Source organism: Serinus canaria, chromosome 15 (assembly GCF_022539315.1).
Source record: "Serinus canaria isolate serCan28SL12 chromosome 15, serCan2020, whole genome shotgun sequence".
Classification (NCBI taxonomy): Eukaryota; Metazoa; Chordata; class Aves; order Passeriformes; family Fringillidae; genus Serinus; species Serinus canaria.
The window spans coordinates 8462294-8481341 of NC_066329.1; the positions used below are offsets into that span (position 1 = coordinate 8462294).

The window sequence follows — 19048 nt, forward strand, 5'->3', positions numbered from 1 at the left end:
GTTATTTCCCACTCCTTGCTTCTCTTCTGGAGTGCTCCTGGCTCCCAGGTGGACACAAACTGGAGGGAATAAGCAGGGATGGATGGTGCTGTGTTTGCCAGCAAGCACCCCAGGCTGAATCCATCAGTGGTGCAGCATGGCTGCACTTAGTGAAGTTCTCATCCCTCTGGAATGTGCATTAACATTCCAGCATCATTTATACTCCACGAGTCATTCAAGCCTACAGGGGCAATTTCTTGCATGTTCAAAATTCAAAGTCTCCTTCTCTAACATCAGCTGGTTCAGGAGGACTGAAATGCATCTCTGAGGGTCCTTGGAGAGGGATGTTCCTCTGGGGAGAAGGATTTGACCACTGCACCTGACCCCCACATACCTGACTGGGAGACTGGCTGACAGACAGCACTGTCCATCAGTCTGTCCATCACTGATGTTTGCCAGCTCTGGGTGTGAAATCAGGATTGCAGGGGTCCCACACTGAATCAAGACAACCAAAGAGCTCCTAGCAGGGTTGAGGATTTTGTCCTTCCCATTTGCTTAGCAGCCCCTGTGCTGAGTCAATACCCATCACCTATAACTTCTTTTTTCAAATATTTGGATATTTTAAAAGCCAAACAAAAGACATGCAGCAAGTTATAAATTCAAAGGAGGTTGGTTGTTTTTTTTTAGGGCCAAACTGCAGCTGAACTGTAGTTCTGGTTATTATACCTAAACAGACATAAAGCTATAATGTGGATCAACACATTTTATCACAATCATTCACTGAACACTGAGTCCATGCAGCTCAGCTATTGCCTTTCCACAGCCCTGGAAGATTTACCATAGTTTCAGATTAATCTGGAACTTTATAATGTAGTTATTTTAATCTCACTTTATTTCATCACTGCTAGGAGTCCTATTATCAAAGTAAGATCCTGTTAAGATACAGCAATGATGAATGGTGTTAGAACCAGCTGAAACAGAAACAGAATCCAAATCTCTTTTGCTATATGCAGTTTAAAAAAAATATCAAGAGAGGCTTCATGATGCATCATAGAGGGATAAAGGGGTTCCTATACAACCAGCAGCTCTGGGGACAGAGCCTCTCCAGCAGGTTTCTGCATCACTGCACCAAGTCCTTTGTCTTGCCACGAGGTTTCTGGAGGTGCAATTGCTGTGTAGGTTGAAGGGAGCTCTGAGAACAAGCATGGTGCTTGGGGCTGCAGCCTTTGCCCTGCTAGGGTGCTGCTCAGACATTTTCTGGTGGGTGCAGCCCTGTTCCGCAGTAAGGAAATCAGGGGAGTGTTAAAGACAGTCAAGTGCTCTAAAGCACAAATTTACATTTCATCTGCCAAGATACTTAAAGCATATAAATATCTAAATGCTACCCTGAGACAGAATATTTTCCTGAACTGGGACTGAACGTTTTTAGGACATGGTTAAAAACATAAGGATGAAAGGCCACATGAGGCTATTTGGGAAGAGGCAGGGAAGGCTGTTCCCCAGCAGAGCAGTGCCAGCCAGCACAGCGTTCATTGCCAGATGTGCTCATCCCAAAAACGGTGTGCTCATCCCAAAGAGGGTGTGCTCATTCAGCCATTCCAGCCAGGGACACATGGGTCACCCACCCGAGGGAGGGCTGGAGCCCGCCTGGTCACTGCCGCCAGTCAGGGCAGTGCTGGGAGGCAGGACCAGAGTGTGCTCACCCCAAAAAGGGTGTCCTCATCTCCAAAAGGGTGTCCTCATCTCTAAAAAGGTGTGCCCATCCCAAAAAGGATGTGCTCATCCCAAACAGGGTGTGCTCATCTCCTGCCCCACTCCACAGCACCTGCTGGGACACAGAGGACTCTGGCTCGGTCCCTTCACCGCACACACAGCCGGCTGCTCTGGGATCTTCTCTTTTCCCTCTTGGCCCTGCACAAGCCGCCATCCCCACGGGATCAATCCCTCGGGGCAGGTGCCCCCAGCCCGCTTTGCCGCGGGATTCGCTCTCCTGGGTGATCACCCAGCCCCGAGGGCGATGCCCAGCCCGGGGGGCACCTGCAGGGCCCGGGAGCTGCAGGAGGGATCGGGTTATCGGTTTATCAGTTTATCAGTTTATCGGTTTATCAGTTTATCAGTTTCAGTGCAGGGAGCAGCTTGAGCACGGGCAGAGCCCCGCGGAGCCGCGGCAGCGCAGCGGGCACGGCCGCCCGGTCTGCACCGTCCTCTAGTGGCCACCGGGCCCGCTTCGCTGGCCACAGGGCAGGGGGAGCGGGCACAGCCGGGGCAGCCCCTTCCCCTTCCCTTTTCCCTTTCCCTTCCCCCACGGCACTGCAGGGCGGTCCCCTGTCCGCCCCTCCCGTGCAGGTGAGGCAGGACTGCCCTCCTTGCAGGGACACTGCAGCTGTCACACTGCTCACCAGCAAGGCTGCCTCCCGCTCGGGAGCTGCAGCTCCCGGCCATCAAACCCCGGCTTCCAGCGCCACAGCACGTGGGGTCTCCCAGCTCCGGCCGAGATGACCGAAATGTAAATCCTCACACTCGCAGAGTGCAGGAAACTGATGTAGGAAAAGGGATGTGATGATTCATTTGTTTTGTATCTCCGAGCCCAACACTCTTTCGCCAAGAGCAGCCCAAGAATGCACCTTGCCACCCACCTCAATATTTGATAAAAGTTACAGGAGCACCTGTGATTGATGCTCCTCCTCACACAGCGCTCCAGCCGCTCTCTGGATAACGTCTGGTGGTATTGAGGCATCAATTATCTTCAGCACAAGCACAGCTCCATTAGCAGGCCTGCAGCCTGCTCCTTTTGATAAGGTTCACTCTGTGCATTTATCAACAACATGGGGATAACCAGCAGGACACGGAGGCTGCAGCTTTTAACTCTGCTAGGACAGAGATGACGTTCACATCTCTGCATGCACCATCAACCAGAGCATGCTGTCTGCTGGGGTTTATTCCTCTGGAAGAGGAAGGCAGTTTCTCTGATTTTATCTCTTTTGGCTCTATTCACATGCTCCAAAACTCTCTTTTTAGAGGTTCAAGTATGGCCCAGGGACAGGGCAAAGAAACTGCAGAAAAGCAATTCGTTTTAGTAACAGGTCTCAAACTTTCTTCATAAACTACACAAAGATAGACTGTTGGCTTTTTAATAGCAGTAAATCTCCAAGTCCAATAGGCTTCAGTTAATGAATATTGATTATGATAGTGCTGGAAAAAGCTAGTGTCAGTTGAACTGAGATCCTGTAGCCCTTTTTGCCTGAGCAGGGTGGTAAATTAATTGAGAGCTTGTTTTTCAAAATTAGGTAGAGGAAAACACAGGGGTTATGGCTGCACTGTAGCTCTCACTATCTCAGGGATATGAAACCACCTTAATGCTAACAGCAGCACTCATTTACAGATGTAAATTTCAACTTCCCTCTATCTCCCAATAAATATCTTAAAAGTAAGAATCTAAGCTAATTAACACATTGTGGCCACCTCAGCCTTTGACTCCCCAGATAAATCACATCATGCTCTTGCTGAGCAGCTCTATTTTGCAGCCAGGCTGGGATGACTTTGAATGGAAGCTCAGGAAAATAAACCAAGGGCAGTCCATTGAGTCAGAGACCTTATTGTTACCCTCTGGTGGAGGACCAAGGCAGTGATGGGTTGGGAGGATGCAGGGTTATGTCAATGTTTTCATAAAACTCTTTTATGCTCACTGAAATAGCCCAACAATAACAAAAACCCCCAGAGCAGGCCTTTCCCCCCTCCCCACATCTGATAAAAACCAAATAATAACAGGAGTGACTTATGCACTCGCTGCCTGGTACTTCAATCTGGCCTTCCAGTTAATACACCCATGATTAAAGCATCTATAATCTACAGCCTGTGGAGACCTGCAGAGCAGGAGCAGCAGCAGGTGTGCAGCCTGATAAGGCTTGCTCACTCTGTGCAGATGAAACTTTCAATATTTATAACTGCTGATTTTTTTTCTTGATGCCTCCTATTTGAGGGGAAAGGGGTGAAAGTTGAAAGATAAAACCTTGATGAAAGACCAGGTGGAATGTTTTTCCAAGGACAGGCAGGGGCTTAAAGCTATCTGCTCCTAAGGGCTGGTTTAAAAATGCTGCTCAGGTAAGAGCAGCACCAGAGCTGGGGGAGTCTGTGGAAGACCTTCAAGGCTTGCCTGAAGTGCACCCAGGCTTTCAGCTGTAAGCTCCTCTGAGCTGTCTGTGGTTTGACTGTCTGCACCAAGCACAGTGGGACTGTGCTGGGGCTGCCAGGCATCATCACAAATAATTAAGTCATTCCAGGTCAGCTGCAGATTCTTCAAGTACAGCGTTAACAGCATTTCCAGCTCAGCACTGAAATGTGCTGAGGAATCTGGAAACACCCTGGGTCAGCCTGAGCCTCTGCCTCAGTCCAGCAGGAGCTGCCACGGGCAGCACATGGGCAGCACACATTCCCAGCACACTGGGAATGCCCTGGAAAACATGAATTGCATCCTGCTCCAGTGCAGGCACTGCTCACTGCAGTGTGGCATCCACAGCTGGTGGAACACTGGAGATGCCAGTGCCTTTGCAGTCCTCCTCTTGAAAAACACAGGGGTTTCCATTTCCTTTTTTCCATTTCCTTTCCATGGCATCCCTTTTCCTGGTGCTTGGATAATGCTTTAGGCTGTGGTCATTTGGCCTCAGACACAAGGCTTTCCCCTCAGGCAGCAGAGGGCAGGAGCTGCTGCTTTCCAACATTCCCCACCAAATCCATCTGCCCCTCGTGCAGGGTGTCCCTGTCTGGTGCCAGGACACCCCAGAAGGACAGACAGGCACACAGGTCACACAGCCCTGAGGACACTGTTTACCCTCTGTCCATGTAGAAGAACACAAGCAAACATCCTCATTTTCAGCACTCTGAGATGTGGATTTGCCCCATGCCCAAGTGGTTTAATATCCATGCTTTCAAACAGAACCCAACACTCCTGAGTGTCAACAGAATCACAGAAGTGACTGACACTGCCCACCAGCAATTACACACAGATATAATTGGGGCCAACATGAATAAAACAAAGCTATCAGAGAAAGCCATTCAACACAGACATTCATTCTTTCAAACATAGTCAATAATTTCATCTGAGGTGATCCACTGCCCTCTTTCAAAGTGAGCCATGTGGTTCTCATTGCTGCAGCAGAGCACCTCAAGATGTTTACCAAACACATACAGACAAAACCTCATGACAAAGGGAGACACATCTCAGAGATGAAATACAAGGCTTGGGTGAACCTGAACTGAGGCCTCTCAAGCTGAAAGTTCCATCTCAACCATTCTGCCTTCCCACCTCAGATACCAGAACTCAAAGAAAGAAGAAAAGCAGGCTGGCCAGGGAGGAGGCAGCATTGCCCTTTCACCAGAGAACAAAGAAAGAGACTTCCAAAGAAAAAGAGGAGAAATATCAACCCTCAGAAACACCCTATCTGAATTCAAAAGCATCAGAAAGGAAAAGAAAAAAAAAAAAAAAGATGTAGAGCTCTACACTGTGAGGACACGTCCAGTGTTTGGAAAGCATGAAAAAACTGGATGAAGAAAATGTAACACTTCAGTGTCTCCAAGACAGCTGCAGTTTTCCTTGACTTAACCAGACTTGGCTGCCAGAAATTGGATTTTTTGGCCTCTGCTTTCCTGATTGTAATTTACTCTTCCACAAAATTTGATTTCAAATTATGCAAGCAGAGTTTAAATCTAAGGAGGTAACATTAAGTTGTTGAAAATGAGTTTTAAAAAAGTCCTGAGTTCATCTGTGCTGTTAATAATGAGTTTATCTCAAACTTAAAACCTTGGGGGGAACCCCATCAAATGGAATTTGTGCATGACTTCTGGAATTATATGAAAAATTAACAAAAGCATCCAGTAGCAGTGGAGTTAAAAAGTTATAGCCCCTGGATACACTCTGGCCAGAGCTCCTAAAACACACGCAGGCTGCAAGCAAAACCACACCAAGCTGCTTATCATTCTGAAGCAAAACTCAAGGATTAGCCTCCCACTGCACATCAGCTGGCCTCCCTGCTACAGAAGGCACCAGGATTATGTTCACTTCCAAAGCTCATGAGCATTTGGAATCCAGCAACCTCAGTGCATGAGATGGATGTAGAGGAAGGAACACCAGCAACATTTCCTAGATGGATTTACTGAGCACCTTCTGAGTTGTTAGACAAACCAGTTTCAATGCCTTGAATGTGGGAGTGCTGAGTACAAGATAAACATCCCCCTCAAGATGAGCTTAAAAATGCATATAAAAATATAATTATAGTACATCAGGTGTTTACACTTATGTATTGAAGACATTTATTACAAACAGGCTGTCAGCTCTCATATAAAAGTAAAACATCTGAAAAATAAGAGCAGTCAGAGAATGCAATTCCCCTCAGTCCCATGGAACAGCAGGGAGATGTCTGTTGATGCAGCCCCTGGTCACAGCCAGCCCCAGCAGCTCTGGGGGAAGGACTGGCATCCCAGCCATGAACAAGTCCAGAAACCCTTGCTCCAAGGAAAAATCCCTCCCAAATACCAGGTGGCAGTATGCAACTGTCAGAAACACAGCAAAGTCCATCCAGGGGCAGTGGCAAGGGGCACTGAAGAAGGCTGCAGCTCAAGCAGTGCAGCTCTCCTCACAGGGAAGGGCTGCAGAGCACATGGGAGCTTTCTGTGTGTCTCTAAGATCCAGCTGCTGACAGATGTGTTTTGGTAAGAGATGGCATCAGTCTAAACTGAAGTGCTCTGCAAAAATATCGTTTTTCTTCCCAAACAAACCTCGTACTTGCTCAAACTCCAGGGGCACATCAACAGCCTTTTTCTTTACTTCTCTATCAAAAAGCTACAAAATAAAAAACAGAAAATATTGTCAAAATTCAGTACAGACTCTTCACCCCAATAACACTGCACAATCCAAAGTCTTAAACCATCCAGCAAATCAACACTTCAAAGAAAAAAGCCAGCCCTGTCACCACTGCTGTCCATGCTGTTATTTAATAGATCATTTTCCTGGTTTGCCCTGGTTCTGGGTGACCAAGTCAGTGTAGCTCCCTCCCCAGAGCAAGGTAGATAACAGGACATGGCTGCTGCATCCAGAACCTCCTTTCCTCTGGTTCCAGTCATTCACAAAGGCACAGCAGCATTACCTCAGAAGCTGAGAGCTCCAGGAGCCCTGATATGTCATCCTCCATTTCAGACAGGGTCTGGCTCAGGACAGCAGCTGCCTTGGCCACATCTGGGTGATAATGGTTCTGGAGAGACTGGAGAAGCAAGACAAATGGGAGATAAATCTAAAAGTACAGGGTAACACACATCCATCTGCACTTCCACACAGGAGTCTGCCCGTTTGTTGGTCAGATCTCCAGTGACCACCAAATTCCATCAGATCCACGTTTGCTGCACCATGCTACTGCAGAGCTTCAAGAAATCCTCATTTCAGGCATCTTTCAAACATGTCAAAAGGTTCCTCTCACATGGTCACATCCAGCTCAAGACAAATCCATCCATAGGCCATGCCTACACTGCATAATTCAATTCTGCCACCTCACAGTGCCCTCATGCCACGACCAATCTCCAGCTCTCCAGGATTCCAGCTCCTGCACATCATTCTTCTTGCTGCTTCAGTCCTCTACACAATCCCCTCAGCCATTTCTAGAGGATAACCTGGCTCTACTCAATTCACTTCCATCAGTGCCCACCAAGTTCCTCTCTCCCCTCCAGAGCCTGGTCCATTTGCAGCTATTTAGTCTGTGTCAGCTGTGAACTGCAAGTTCAAATGTGTGCTCCCAAGCCACCCACTAAATAGCATATACATCTCTCCAGGGTATATGGAATCCTCTGCTAGGACAGAAAATTATGCAGAGTAAAAGAATTCATCTCATTTGCAAGATATATGTCAAGCAGGCTCTTGTGAGAGGGGCTGTCCACTGCTAACACATGTCAAGGAAGCAGCAAGGGTGGAAGAGACCCGTTACCAGACCCAGATGCTCATTTTGGGATGACATACCTGAACCTCCCAGAGAGAGCTCTGCAAAGCCCTGCTTTCAGATGGCTCCTCCTCCTCCATGACATATGGATCTTCTGACATATCTAAGGAAACAGGAGACACACAGCTAACACCTCCTGTGTGAAGTACATAAACCCAAAGGGAACACAGGCCCAGAGCAGTGCTGCAGCCAGAGCTGCTCCTTCCCAAGTCATTTATGGTTCCAGGGACAAACTGACAAATCCCAGCATGACCCAAGAGCCACTGCTGGCAGCACTACAGAACCATGCTACTTTTAAAGAGCACAGCAAGTAGGGCACTTGGAATAGCTTTGAGTTTAACAGCAGGAGCCTGCTGACCTTTCACAAACCCAAGGGACAGGACGAAGGGATCCTTCCAAACCTCAGAACTGCAATCTCCCCTTGTCCTCCACAGGAACGCTCCTCTTTATGCTGCCTTAAAGGCATTAAACAAGTCCCCCCTTACCTGCTGGCCCTGCTGGTCTGTGCAGCAGCACCCTGCAGGCGGGGTGCCTGCGGAAGAGGTTGCAGATGAAGGGGAGGATCATGAGCAGAGCCTCGGGAGGGGCCGTGAGCGCCAGCCGCGCCAGCCGCTTGATGAACGCTGCCACCAGGTAGGCTGGCAAGTGCCTGGGGACAGGGGACAGCAGGGAGCAGCCTGTTACAGCCCTGGCAGGACAGCCAGCAGCCTCAGCCACCCTAACAGCACGGCACGGGGCTCAGCAGGCTGTTTTGGCTGTGGAGTAAAGAGAAGCTTTAGGAATTGTGGTGTTTGTGAGGTCCCCAGGATGAGGTGAGAGATGAGAATCTGACTCCAAGTTCTCAGAAGGCTGACTTATTATTTTATGATATTATATTAAAGAATGCTATACTAAAACTATTCTAAAGAAAGAGAAAAGATACATCAGAATGCTTAACAAGAATGAACAATAAAAACTCAGAGAGTCTCATACATCTGGACCATGATTGGCCATTAATTAAAACCAACTCACATATTTGGATAAACAATCTCCAGACCACATTTCAGAGCAGCAAAACATGGAGAAGCTGAGGCTTCTCATCTCCCCAGGAGAAGAATCCTGGGCACAGAGGACTTTTCAGAAAGTATCACGGTGACAAGGAATCTCAAGTTTAAGCAGCAATGTGTGCTCACTGGAACAAATTTTGGGGGAATTTACATACAGTGCATGAATACAATCTCAGATCACTGTGAGATTCCATCCTGACATGTGGCACCATTGCCAAGCACAGCTCCTGTACACAGCCATTCTCACGGCAAACTTTATTCAGTCCTTTCATTAACCGAGTGCTTGGCCAGGGAACCTTAATTATATTCTTCTTCTGTAATTTTGTTGGTTTAATTAATACACAGGCTATGGTGTTAAATTTACATAACATTTCCAAGCACTGCAGCTGTTAATGGGAACATAAAGCTCCCATGTAGTGTAAATGTGCAGCATAATTCTTATTTTTTTAATGGTAAAAATGCAAATTTCTAACAGCAACCACCTCATTTAGTCCCCTTCTTCACATCAGAAAATGAAAATGACAATTTTCAGTCACTCAGGCCTTACTACACCTGCAAGGCTCAACAAAGTTACCCACAGGTCTTGTCACTCCCTCCAAAGTACACCAGGACTACAAGGGGGCTGGATATGAAGTGCCTGGTGCTGTGTTACTGCTGGTTTATTTTATAACATATGACAGCAACTATATGACCAGCTGCCTATCCAGTTTCTTCCCTGTGTACAATGAACTGACAACATCAAGACAGGCTGTCAAACACTTCACATTTCAGTGCTTTGTGTCTGCAAAAAGCCATCCATTTATCAACAGCTTTGTAATCTATAAAAAGCCTGCAAATTTTACTTTTCCATTTTTACAAAGACAAGACAGGGAATTCATCACTTTCACCCAAAGTGGAACAGAGATCAAAAACACATCCATAAGCACTTGCAGCTCAAACTCTGATAACTAACTGCAATTCTTCCTTTCTGAAAATCTATGGCTTTGAGGCAAATCTTCAAAAATAGCACATGAAAAATTACCCAAGACTACAATAATAGCCTCGGATTCAGTTTTCTACATGAAAATGTATCTAATCCAGCAGGCACACTGAATACATTAAATCCAGACGTGTGGGAGACTGCTCAAGAACAGAAAAGCAGGAGGAAAATATGTGAGCATACATAATAAAGATGCTACTTACGATGAAGACAAAAACAGATCAGTCAGGTGGAAAAAGCGAGCTCGGTACTTCACGTGATAGATGGAAGGGTCTAACAGACTGTACAGCTTCTTGTAAAAGTCAGGATACTCCCTGTTGGAAAAAAGGAAAAATACAACATCCATTAGAGGTGTACAGAGGGGCTGTGTTTAATGTTATTGTGCTTTCATTAAGAGCACCCCAGCCCACTGCTGTGCTCTGTTTGGCTCTCTCAGGCTTCCCTCTACAGTCACCACCTGAAAACAAACTGCAAGGTGAATTTATGGCTCTTGCAGTGCCCAGCCATCTTCAGGGTGTGAAGCCATGTCCAGTGACTGCAAATGGTACAGGATGCACTGAAAGGGACACCAAAGACCATGGCTTCACTCTGTAATCAGATCAATGGTAATTGGTTTTTAAGTGCTGAGCAACCACAGTCTAGAGAAGAGACTATTTAGGTTCAGTTGTAAAAGAAATCAGACAGCCAAAAAAGCTCAGCATCCAAACAGCTTCTTGTGCAGTTTGGATTTCTCATGGGAGAATTTCAAAGCCTGAAGGTGTGGTGAATCCATTCCAATTCCTCTTACATAAAGACATAAATGCAAAACCCCATGTTCCTTTAAACAATATACTCTTTTTACTTACAGATTATGCTGATGAATCAAAATAAACAACCCATTTAGGGCTAGAAGACTGATTGCTCCACCTGTAAGAAAACAGGCAGATATCAACACAATAAAAATAACTAGAAAAAAATAATCTTTAAGCTTTTTCTACAATACAATCTTCCCAGAAGGGCAGCAAAATTCAGTAGCTGAAATCAGAGCCAGTGTGATGGCTGAAAGGTGAAACAATTTCATCTGCACCCTTCCAGAGACTACCAAGTTTCTTACAAAGATTAAGCTGTAGTTTAGTAAAACAAATGTTCAACGACAGACACAAAATGTGCTGCTCTAATTCCTCAACAAAGTCACACTGGGGAGGCAAAGCTCTGCTCAGAAAGGACATTTCTGCAGGAATCTGTGGATCCTGTGTTTGGATCAGCAGCACTGGCTGAACTCCATATTTAAAACACATCACTCCAGTATTCTACTCTTCCCCACAGCCTTAAACATGACTCTCCTTACACACAAGGAGCAATGACATTGACAAACACAGTTAAAATCATCTCACTTTCAGGGACAATGGAGTTCACCCTAATTCCTTAGCTCCATCCCAGCCAAAATACAGCTATTCCATCACTCAGGGTGTGGTGCTGCATCCAGCAGACCTTTCAAGTCCATCTGTCCCATGCTGGAGGTACCACAAAGGATAAAATGCTGCTCTCACTCACCTATGCCATAGGCCACTGTCAAGAAATCCATCATGAGAGTGGGCTCGTTCATGTAAGGCAGGACAGAGTCGTGCAGAATGACAAGAACCTTTTTGTAAAGGCCAGGGGGCAGCTGTGAAGGACAAAACAACACAGAGAAACAAGCACTGCAGGGAGAACTCAGTCAGCAGCAGCAACCTGTGGCTCAAAAAGGCAGTGCACAAGCAGAAGGGAATGTGTCAGGAAAATAGAGAACAGCTTGCAGCAGCAGTTCCCAAAGGGGAGAGTTTACAAGTGACACCAGTGAAGTTCATTCAAGAAGCAGGTGCTCACAACTAACAGTGTCATCACTCAGATGGTGAAAACCACCAGGAAAAAGGCTGGGGAAGCTTCACTTGTGAGCAGAGATTGTTATGCTGCAGATCACCCTTATGGGCAGAGATGTTCAAGGATAAGGGGAAAAAGCAGGCCATATCTGAGGTCATGTTTCTTGGCAGAGTGATCCAACAGAAATGGTCACTGGGCTGTCCCCACCCAACACTCAAAACATACTGGGGTTCTACCAGCACCTTCCTGCAAGGCTGGACACAACTGCTAAGGATCAGCAATCCTTAAACTAAAGAGCAATGCAGATCAGTGGCAGAAGTAACACTCACCTTGTGCTTCAAAAAAGTCAGCCACATTTTCTCAAACACCTGTTTGTGTGCCTTAAAACAGAATTGCAAACAGTGAGTTAAACACACTGGTACAGATAATGCTCTATTTTAAGCAGAGAAAATTTCAAATCTGATGCACAAATGAACAGTTACCTGCAGCTTTGAAAATTTCAACTCCTCACGGTTATCTAAGAAGAAAGAGAAACCAGATGTTGGACTTGAAATGGATATTCAAAACATTAAGATGACCCTTTTTAACTTAGCCATTTGATGCTCTAAAAACTTGGGCTAAAATACTTAATTTGATACAAGGCCATAACAGACCCCCCTGTAGACTGAGGAATGTGGATTTTTAAGACTGTTTAGAATCACAGTGATCAAAGAAGCAGAAATTCTTCATCAGCAAACAATAATAAAGTCTTTACACACTAGAAATCTTAACCTAATTTTCCTTTTCACACACAGTTTATCATGCAGAGTTTACTAACCTTGCTTGACCATAAATCTGACCATCTCAGACTCTTTGTTTGGCATGTTGATGGGTGAGATGAGGGAAAATACATTCTGCTGGTAAAAAGGCAGCGGCCTCTGAGGAAAAAAAGCATATAAACAAACATGAAGCAAGTTCCACATCAAACAGCAAGATGCTGGTTTCAATATTGCCCTGTTTCCAAGTACTGAATATATTTAGGAAAGAGAAAGAGAAAATGATGATTAAAAACTACATAAATAAACTACACACTGGTATCTTCTCTGTTGCAGCCTCAGCCTGGAGTACTACTTGTTCACCCAACATGAAACCTATCTCTGCACTTATTCTGGCTTAACAAAACTGGTGGATCTAATGAAGGAAATAGGATCTTCCTCTTCACCAGAGAAAACAGAATTAAAAGTTCTCTGTGTGTCACCCAAGCTGTGAAGATTTGGGTAAAACAGAAGCTAGAGCTTAGACCAGAAAGAACAGTATGTGTCTGAAATACTTTCGATTTCAGAGTAAAGCCAGTCTTGGCATCCTGACGTACATAAGAAAACAAAATCAATGCCTTCGATGGGCACAACTCATTTCTCTGGCTTCCAAATATTTCCATATACTTCTAACTCCTCCCTGCTTCACACACAAGATGCACAACCCAGAACAGCTCATCCAGAGCCACCGGAGCAGTAAGAATCTGTTACCTCCTTTGTCTTTTGCATGACCTGCCCGATGCTGGCAGTGACAGCCTTCATGACAAAGTACCGCACGTCGTCGTACTCCAGGTACTCCTGGAAGCGGGAGATCAGCAGGGAGGCGTCCTCGGTGGTGGGAAGCAAACCATCAACAACCACCTAACAAAGGGTTTGGAAAGGAAAGCAACAAGTCAGACTCTCACAGTACTAGAGCACAGAGTGAGAGGCTGAGGGCACATGAGTGCGTGTGCCATCAGGTCACTGACGGGAGGGACTTTTCAGTTCTGCAGCTTACCTTAAGAAGGTCACATGGAAAAGTTAAAGTTCCCTTCCACTCTATTTTGATCAATGGATACTGTGCCTCCAATTCTACAAACTTCATGAGCGTGCAGAGTGCCAACTCCTTTAAAAAAAAAGGAAAACAACGTCACCAAAAAAAAAAAAACAAAAAAACCACCTGAACAAGAACACCACGTGTCAAACCCAAAGGAGGCAACTTTCAAGAGGAGAAAGAATGAAATATTATTTCCTGAGAAAGCTGCATACTCGCTGCTGGTGAGCAGAGGTGAATCAGAGCATCAATGCTGTCTTACAGCACCGCCTGCCCTCTCACACTGAAATACCGGGCGAGAGCCTCAAGGGACCCCCGTGAACCCCCCCGTGGGCTCAGGACCCACCTTGACCTGGAAGGCGTCGTGCCCCATGAGCTCTCCCAGGCAGCGCACGCAGTCCCCGTAGCGGTGCCGCATCCATATCCTGTACTTGTCCTGGGCGCTGTAGCTCTCTGTGAGGGACAGACAGACAGACAGACAGACACACAGGCTGGGTTCGGGCCGGGCCGCGCCTGTCCCGGCCAGCGCCGCGGGCCCCGCTCCGCGCTCACCGCCCAGAGAGGCGTCCTGCTCGGGCAGCGGTCCCACGAACAGCTCCCGCCGCTCCAGCAGCGCCCCGAAGAGCCGGCTGCAGGTCCTGGCGGCGCTCACGATGTCCTCCGGATCCTCCTGGCCCTGGGGAACAGCGTGTCAGAGCGGCGGCCCGGCCGCGCTGCCCTCCCTCCCTCAGCCCGCTCCCCCGCCCGGCCCGGCCCGGCCCGGCCCGCACCGCCAGCGGCTCCAGGAGCTCGAAGACGCGGTTGGCGCTGGAGCGGCTGCCCAGCACGGCCTCCAGGCAGGCGGCCAGAGCGGCCTCCCGCGCCATGCTCGCCGCGGAGGAAGGAGGAGGAGCCGCGGCCGCTCCGCCCGCAGGCGGGGCCGGCACCGGGGCGGGGATCGCGATCGGGATGGGGATGGGGATGGGTCGGTCCCGCCACCCACAGCGCCCCTCCCGTAACCCGCCCCGGTACAGAAGGCAGGGCGAGGCGGCGGTATAAAAATGTACACTTTATTACACCTTCAGGTAGGATACAGCACTATTCCTTATCATCCTACTGGGTCGAGTACAAATGTTCATCACTTATGTACAGGCTGACTTCCTAACACACTCCTGGGAGAAAGACACATCGAAAGGAGGAAAAAAAAAATAATTAGGAGGAAAAAAAAAAAATGGTGACTTTTTATCTTCATCAACTGACCTAAACAAGAAACAATCGCCTCTTTAGACACCAAATCAGACCAGCACAACGACGTAGCCAGCAGCTCTCCCACTGCTGGAACTGTTCCCCCCCACCCCGACCTTCATGCACATCATAAAAGCTAAACACTTAAAAGTAAACCTGGGGCTACCTAAGCAATATTTTTGGATGAGCAAGGCTATACTGTACACAGTGTCACTATCCATTACCACTGCATCTGCTTTGCATTTTAAACTACTCTGCTGTCAGCAGTGCCAGCTCCCTGGCTGGCCGTGAAGTTTAGGGGATGGCACATGCCAGGGGTTAGCAGGGTCAGGGGAATACTAATGCATGCAAAAACAGCTTAAAAAAAATCCAAAATGCCCTTGGTATTTGTACACCTGAGGGTCCAAGAAAAAAAGTATGCAGGACAAAAGAGGTATAAAATAAAAAAATCAGGAACATTGCCTGAGCCAATGTTTACATTTGTGATCTGAACAGAACTGGCTGTACCCATCCCAACTAACAGAGGAGCTGGCTGAGAATTCTTTCTTGTTTAAGCCATGTGGATTGCCAGGTACCAACAAGTGTGGACATACAGAGGTAAAAACAAAATATATGCTTTCCTTGCCCTTAAATAGGCTCCTTTCCTAAAAGAGTAAAAAGATCACAGAATGAAAAAATAATTTTAAAACCATCTCAGAAAAGGAATGTTGTAATTTTGTCTGGATTTTAAAGGTTGTGCAGTTTTATGGCCAAAGTAAAATAAATCCCTTCAAGCCACCATGGGCTTTTTGATTCCTCACTCAGTGCTGTTTGCAAAGTCTGTTATTCACTGTATGCAAGAAAAGTAAAGAAACCCCCCACAGTTCTATGCAGCTTTTTTGCTTTTTTTTCCCTCCACAACAATAAGGCAAACTGATTTGGAGGAAGAGGCCACGCTCTATTCACATCCAAAATACCCACCTGAAGATACATTCATTGTTAGCTTTAGTAAAAGAATAGTACAAAAGTTAGATCTTACTCTTTACACAGTTGAAGAATTAAGTCTTAGATTTAATTTCACTATTCTCCCCTTCCCCCAGCCCCCCACCCCCTAAGCTGAAAGCCGTGTAAAAAGTACTGAACATTTAAACATGTTGCAAGAGCAGAATGAAACTGAGAGATAAGATTTTATCAGCTGGAGATTTTTTGTGACAGAAGTCCCATGAGAAACAGATATGGATCATCTGTTTAGCTGTATCTACTGAACAATTCTTTTACAAAAAAAGAAAATGGGCTACACTTTAATACACATTTACTATCAACACAGTATTTACTCAGCTCATGCCTAAAATATCCATTATTTTAAAGTGAAATACGAGAATGAGCACACAGGTTGGGTGATTCAGTAAACTGTACACAAAAACTACTAACAAACATTTTAAAAGACTTACAAAAATGGAGAATGAAACCTTTTTTTTTCCTTTTTAATTACATATACTTACAGGTTTTCACATTTATTGGCTAAACTTTGCAGGGAGCACTTCAAGCCTGTATTAGATCTTCCAGGGGTGTTCACCACAGGGAAGAACAACACAGAGCTTTTGTACAGGTGGAAAATACTGTGCTGTATCAACTACACCTGGTTCTTTGTGTGGCTTCACTGTGGGTACTGAGCACACACTGAACTACAGCAAGGAGCTGCACATGGCCACAGGCAGGTGTGGTGCTCTAACACAGATGGATTTTACTGACATTTATGGCAGATCACCATTTCACTTTTGAGAAGCTGGGCAGAATTTCAACCTAAGTAATGCTTACTTTATGTGGTTTAAATGAGCACAGAGAACACAGGCAGAATGCATCTTGTACAGAGTTTGAGTGCTAAACAGTTGCTAATACACTGAAGTTACATGTGAGTTTTCATGTTTAAATGTTCACCAGCAAGAAACCTTCTGCTACAAAAAAAAAAAATAAAATAGAGGTGTTTTGTCTTCATTTGGATGTTTGGAGTAGCTTCTCACTTGTCTCAGCAAACACAAAGTACTGTGTTTCTGTTATTGCAAGAGTTCAACTTGGTTTAGTAGGTGCCTTTAATCTGACAGTCGGTGTCCTCATCTGTACTTTTGCTTGCTGACTCTGGGCTTCGGGTGTTGCTGGTGTCTGGGCTGGGTTCTGTACACCTGGAGCCTGAACCTGGGGAGAGGCTGTGGTCACAACCTGCTGCTGGATCAGTTTCTGCTGCACCACCTGAGCAGTAGCAGTGGTTGCAGGGATCACCTGAACCTGCTGTTGACCTGCTGTCGTCTGAGAAAGGGTCACAGTTTGGGGCTGAGCTTGTACCTGCACATCAGGAGGAAAAGGCAATTACAAAATGGTTTGGCATTAAACTGAGCAATCCTTACACTTCTGCTCTACAGAAGGAATCCACCTTCCTTAGGTATTTGCTGTCTTAACTGACAAACATCTCAGACAATGATTCTGGGAACAGAGGCTCTGTGGTTTCACTGAGAACACCACTCTGTCACATTTTCTAGAGCCTTATAAATCAGAACTAGGAGCCAAAGTGCCTGTAACTCAGGTCTCTGCAGTGCAAATCCAAGGACATGCCCTCAGATACACTCAGAAGGCAGATGAAAGGTACAGGAACCCTAGCAGATATATAGGAAAACTCCTGTACTGCAGAAGTGAAGGAGCAGGGAAAAGAACAGAGGGACAGCCAGAGGACCAAAGAGGTTAAAATGCTGACTCTGCACCCATATTGTGACAATAAATACAGCCACTGAGGCTGCCCACCAGTCTCTGCCATTTCCCTTTCAGACTACAGCTGCCATTCTCTATTGTAATTTATGGCAGAATAGTTTGAACTCCATCCAGACATCTAATTTTCATAGAGCAAGGAAGAAAAAAAAAATCAACATCTCCTTGTTCAAAGGACAAGGTAATGAAAACTGAGCAGCTTCAGCTGCCTTTGTCAGATGCAGAAGCCAAACAAAGCTACAAGGATTTCTCCAGAGGAAAAATTAACTCCTGAATGATCCAAAAGGATTCCAGGGGGAAACACTAAAAATGCAGATAAAATGAATGCCACATACACATAAAGAACATAGCTTAAAAAATACTTATCATGGCCTAAACCCACTGCCACTGAAGTCACTGGTGTACATGGGAGGGAAACTATTTCTCTTTTTGCCACAGACTCCAACAGTTATGCCACCATTGATGACTTTTGAAAATTATTTAGGAGCTCTTCCTGACTTCAGGGCACCTCAAGTTGTGTTGACTGATGAGGTTTTTACTTCCTGCTGTCTACTCTGCCCTTGAAGCATTCACATCTGAGGTGGTTATCAGACAGCTTTATCACCATTTTGAGATAACAGTCACAGATTTAACACTGCACTGTGAACTGTGGCAGATTAAGAACTGACTGGCCCAGATTTTTGTGTACCAAAGGCAAGAACTTCATCCACCCTAAATCACTCCTGCCAATCAACTGCCTAAGTTAGGACTGTTGCTAATGATCTGGATGACATTGTTCTGAACAGTGTTAATTAAACTGCCTGGTCATTAGGGGAGGGGAACCAAACCATCTGAGCTTCTCCTGCCCAAGCCCTGTCTGCTACCAGCACATATTTGGAACAGCTACCACACCATTCTGCCTTCTACAGAGCACTTGGCACAGCTCTATGAACTGAAACAAACCAACTTGTAACCTTCCATTTGTCCTAATTTTTGTGGAAAAAGCTCAGATGGTGCTCATTAGTTCAATTATTTGCTATATTGACTATCACCAGAAACCAATCTTTAAACATCCTTTCAGCTCTAGAAAACATTTTTAAAAATCTGTTTTTCAGTTTATCTACAGTGATGAACAAACATTGCTACACCTATGAAAGTTTTAGACCAGAGAATATACCTCAACTGATTCAGTATTCAAGACTTATTCTTATAGAAAGACACTTGCTATATCCTTCAAAAATACTACCTATGCCACACATGATGTAAAAAATACATACATTCCAAAAAAATGAGCTTTCTAAAGATCATGTTTCTAGTGCTATATTTGACAAGAGCAAAACCTACCTGTTGGGAAACTGAAACCATCTGCTGAATGTTGGCAACAGTAGCCTGTTGCTGGACCACTTGTGGGAGTTTTGCAACCTGTAGTGATATGAAATAAAGAAAGATTGGATCAAAAT

At 45.8% G+C, this 19048-nt stretch overlaps 2 protein-coding genes across 2 annotated transcripts in view; both read right to left on the minus strand.

The window, feature by feature from the left end:
- Window positions 1–6268: 6268 nt before the first annotated feature.
- On the minus strand, window positions 6269–14566 carry NOC4L (nucleolar complex associated 4 homolog). The gene is made up of 15 exons (XM_030233085.2): window positions 14420–14566; window positions 14202–14325; window positions 13996–14102; window positions 13614–13721; window positions 13328–13477; window positions 12640–12739; window positions 12305–12339; window positions 12152–12202; window positions 11517–11628; window positions 10829–10889; window positions 10187–10297; window positions 8444–8607; window positions 7979–8061; window positions 7119–7232; window positions 6269–6814 (listed from the first exon to the last, which is right to left on the minus strand). Exons 1-15 carry the CDS (start codon window positions 14513–14515, stop codon window positions 6698–6700), a joined length of 1533 nt encoding a protein of 510 aa, XP_030088945.2. The 5' UTR covers window positions 14516–14566; the 3' UTR covers window positions 6269–6697.
- Window positions 14567–14682: 116 nt separating this feature from the next.
- Window positions 14683–19048, minus strand: part of EP400 (E1A binding protein p400) — a 47689-nt gene continuing 43323 nt past the window's right edge. Inside the window, exons 53-54 of the mRNA XM_050980735.1 lie at window positions 18933–19010; window positions 14683–17192 (exon numbers count right to left, since the gene is read on the minus strand). Coding sequence (XP_050836692.1) covers window positions 16920–17192; window positions 18933–19010 — 351 coding nt within the window. The 3' untranslated portion in view covers window positions 14683–16919. The remainder of the gene's footprint in view (window positions 17193–18932; window positions 19011–19048) is intronic.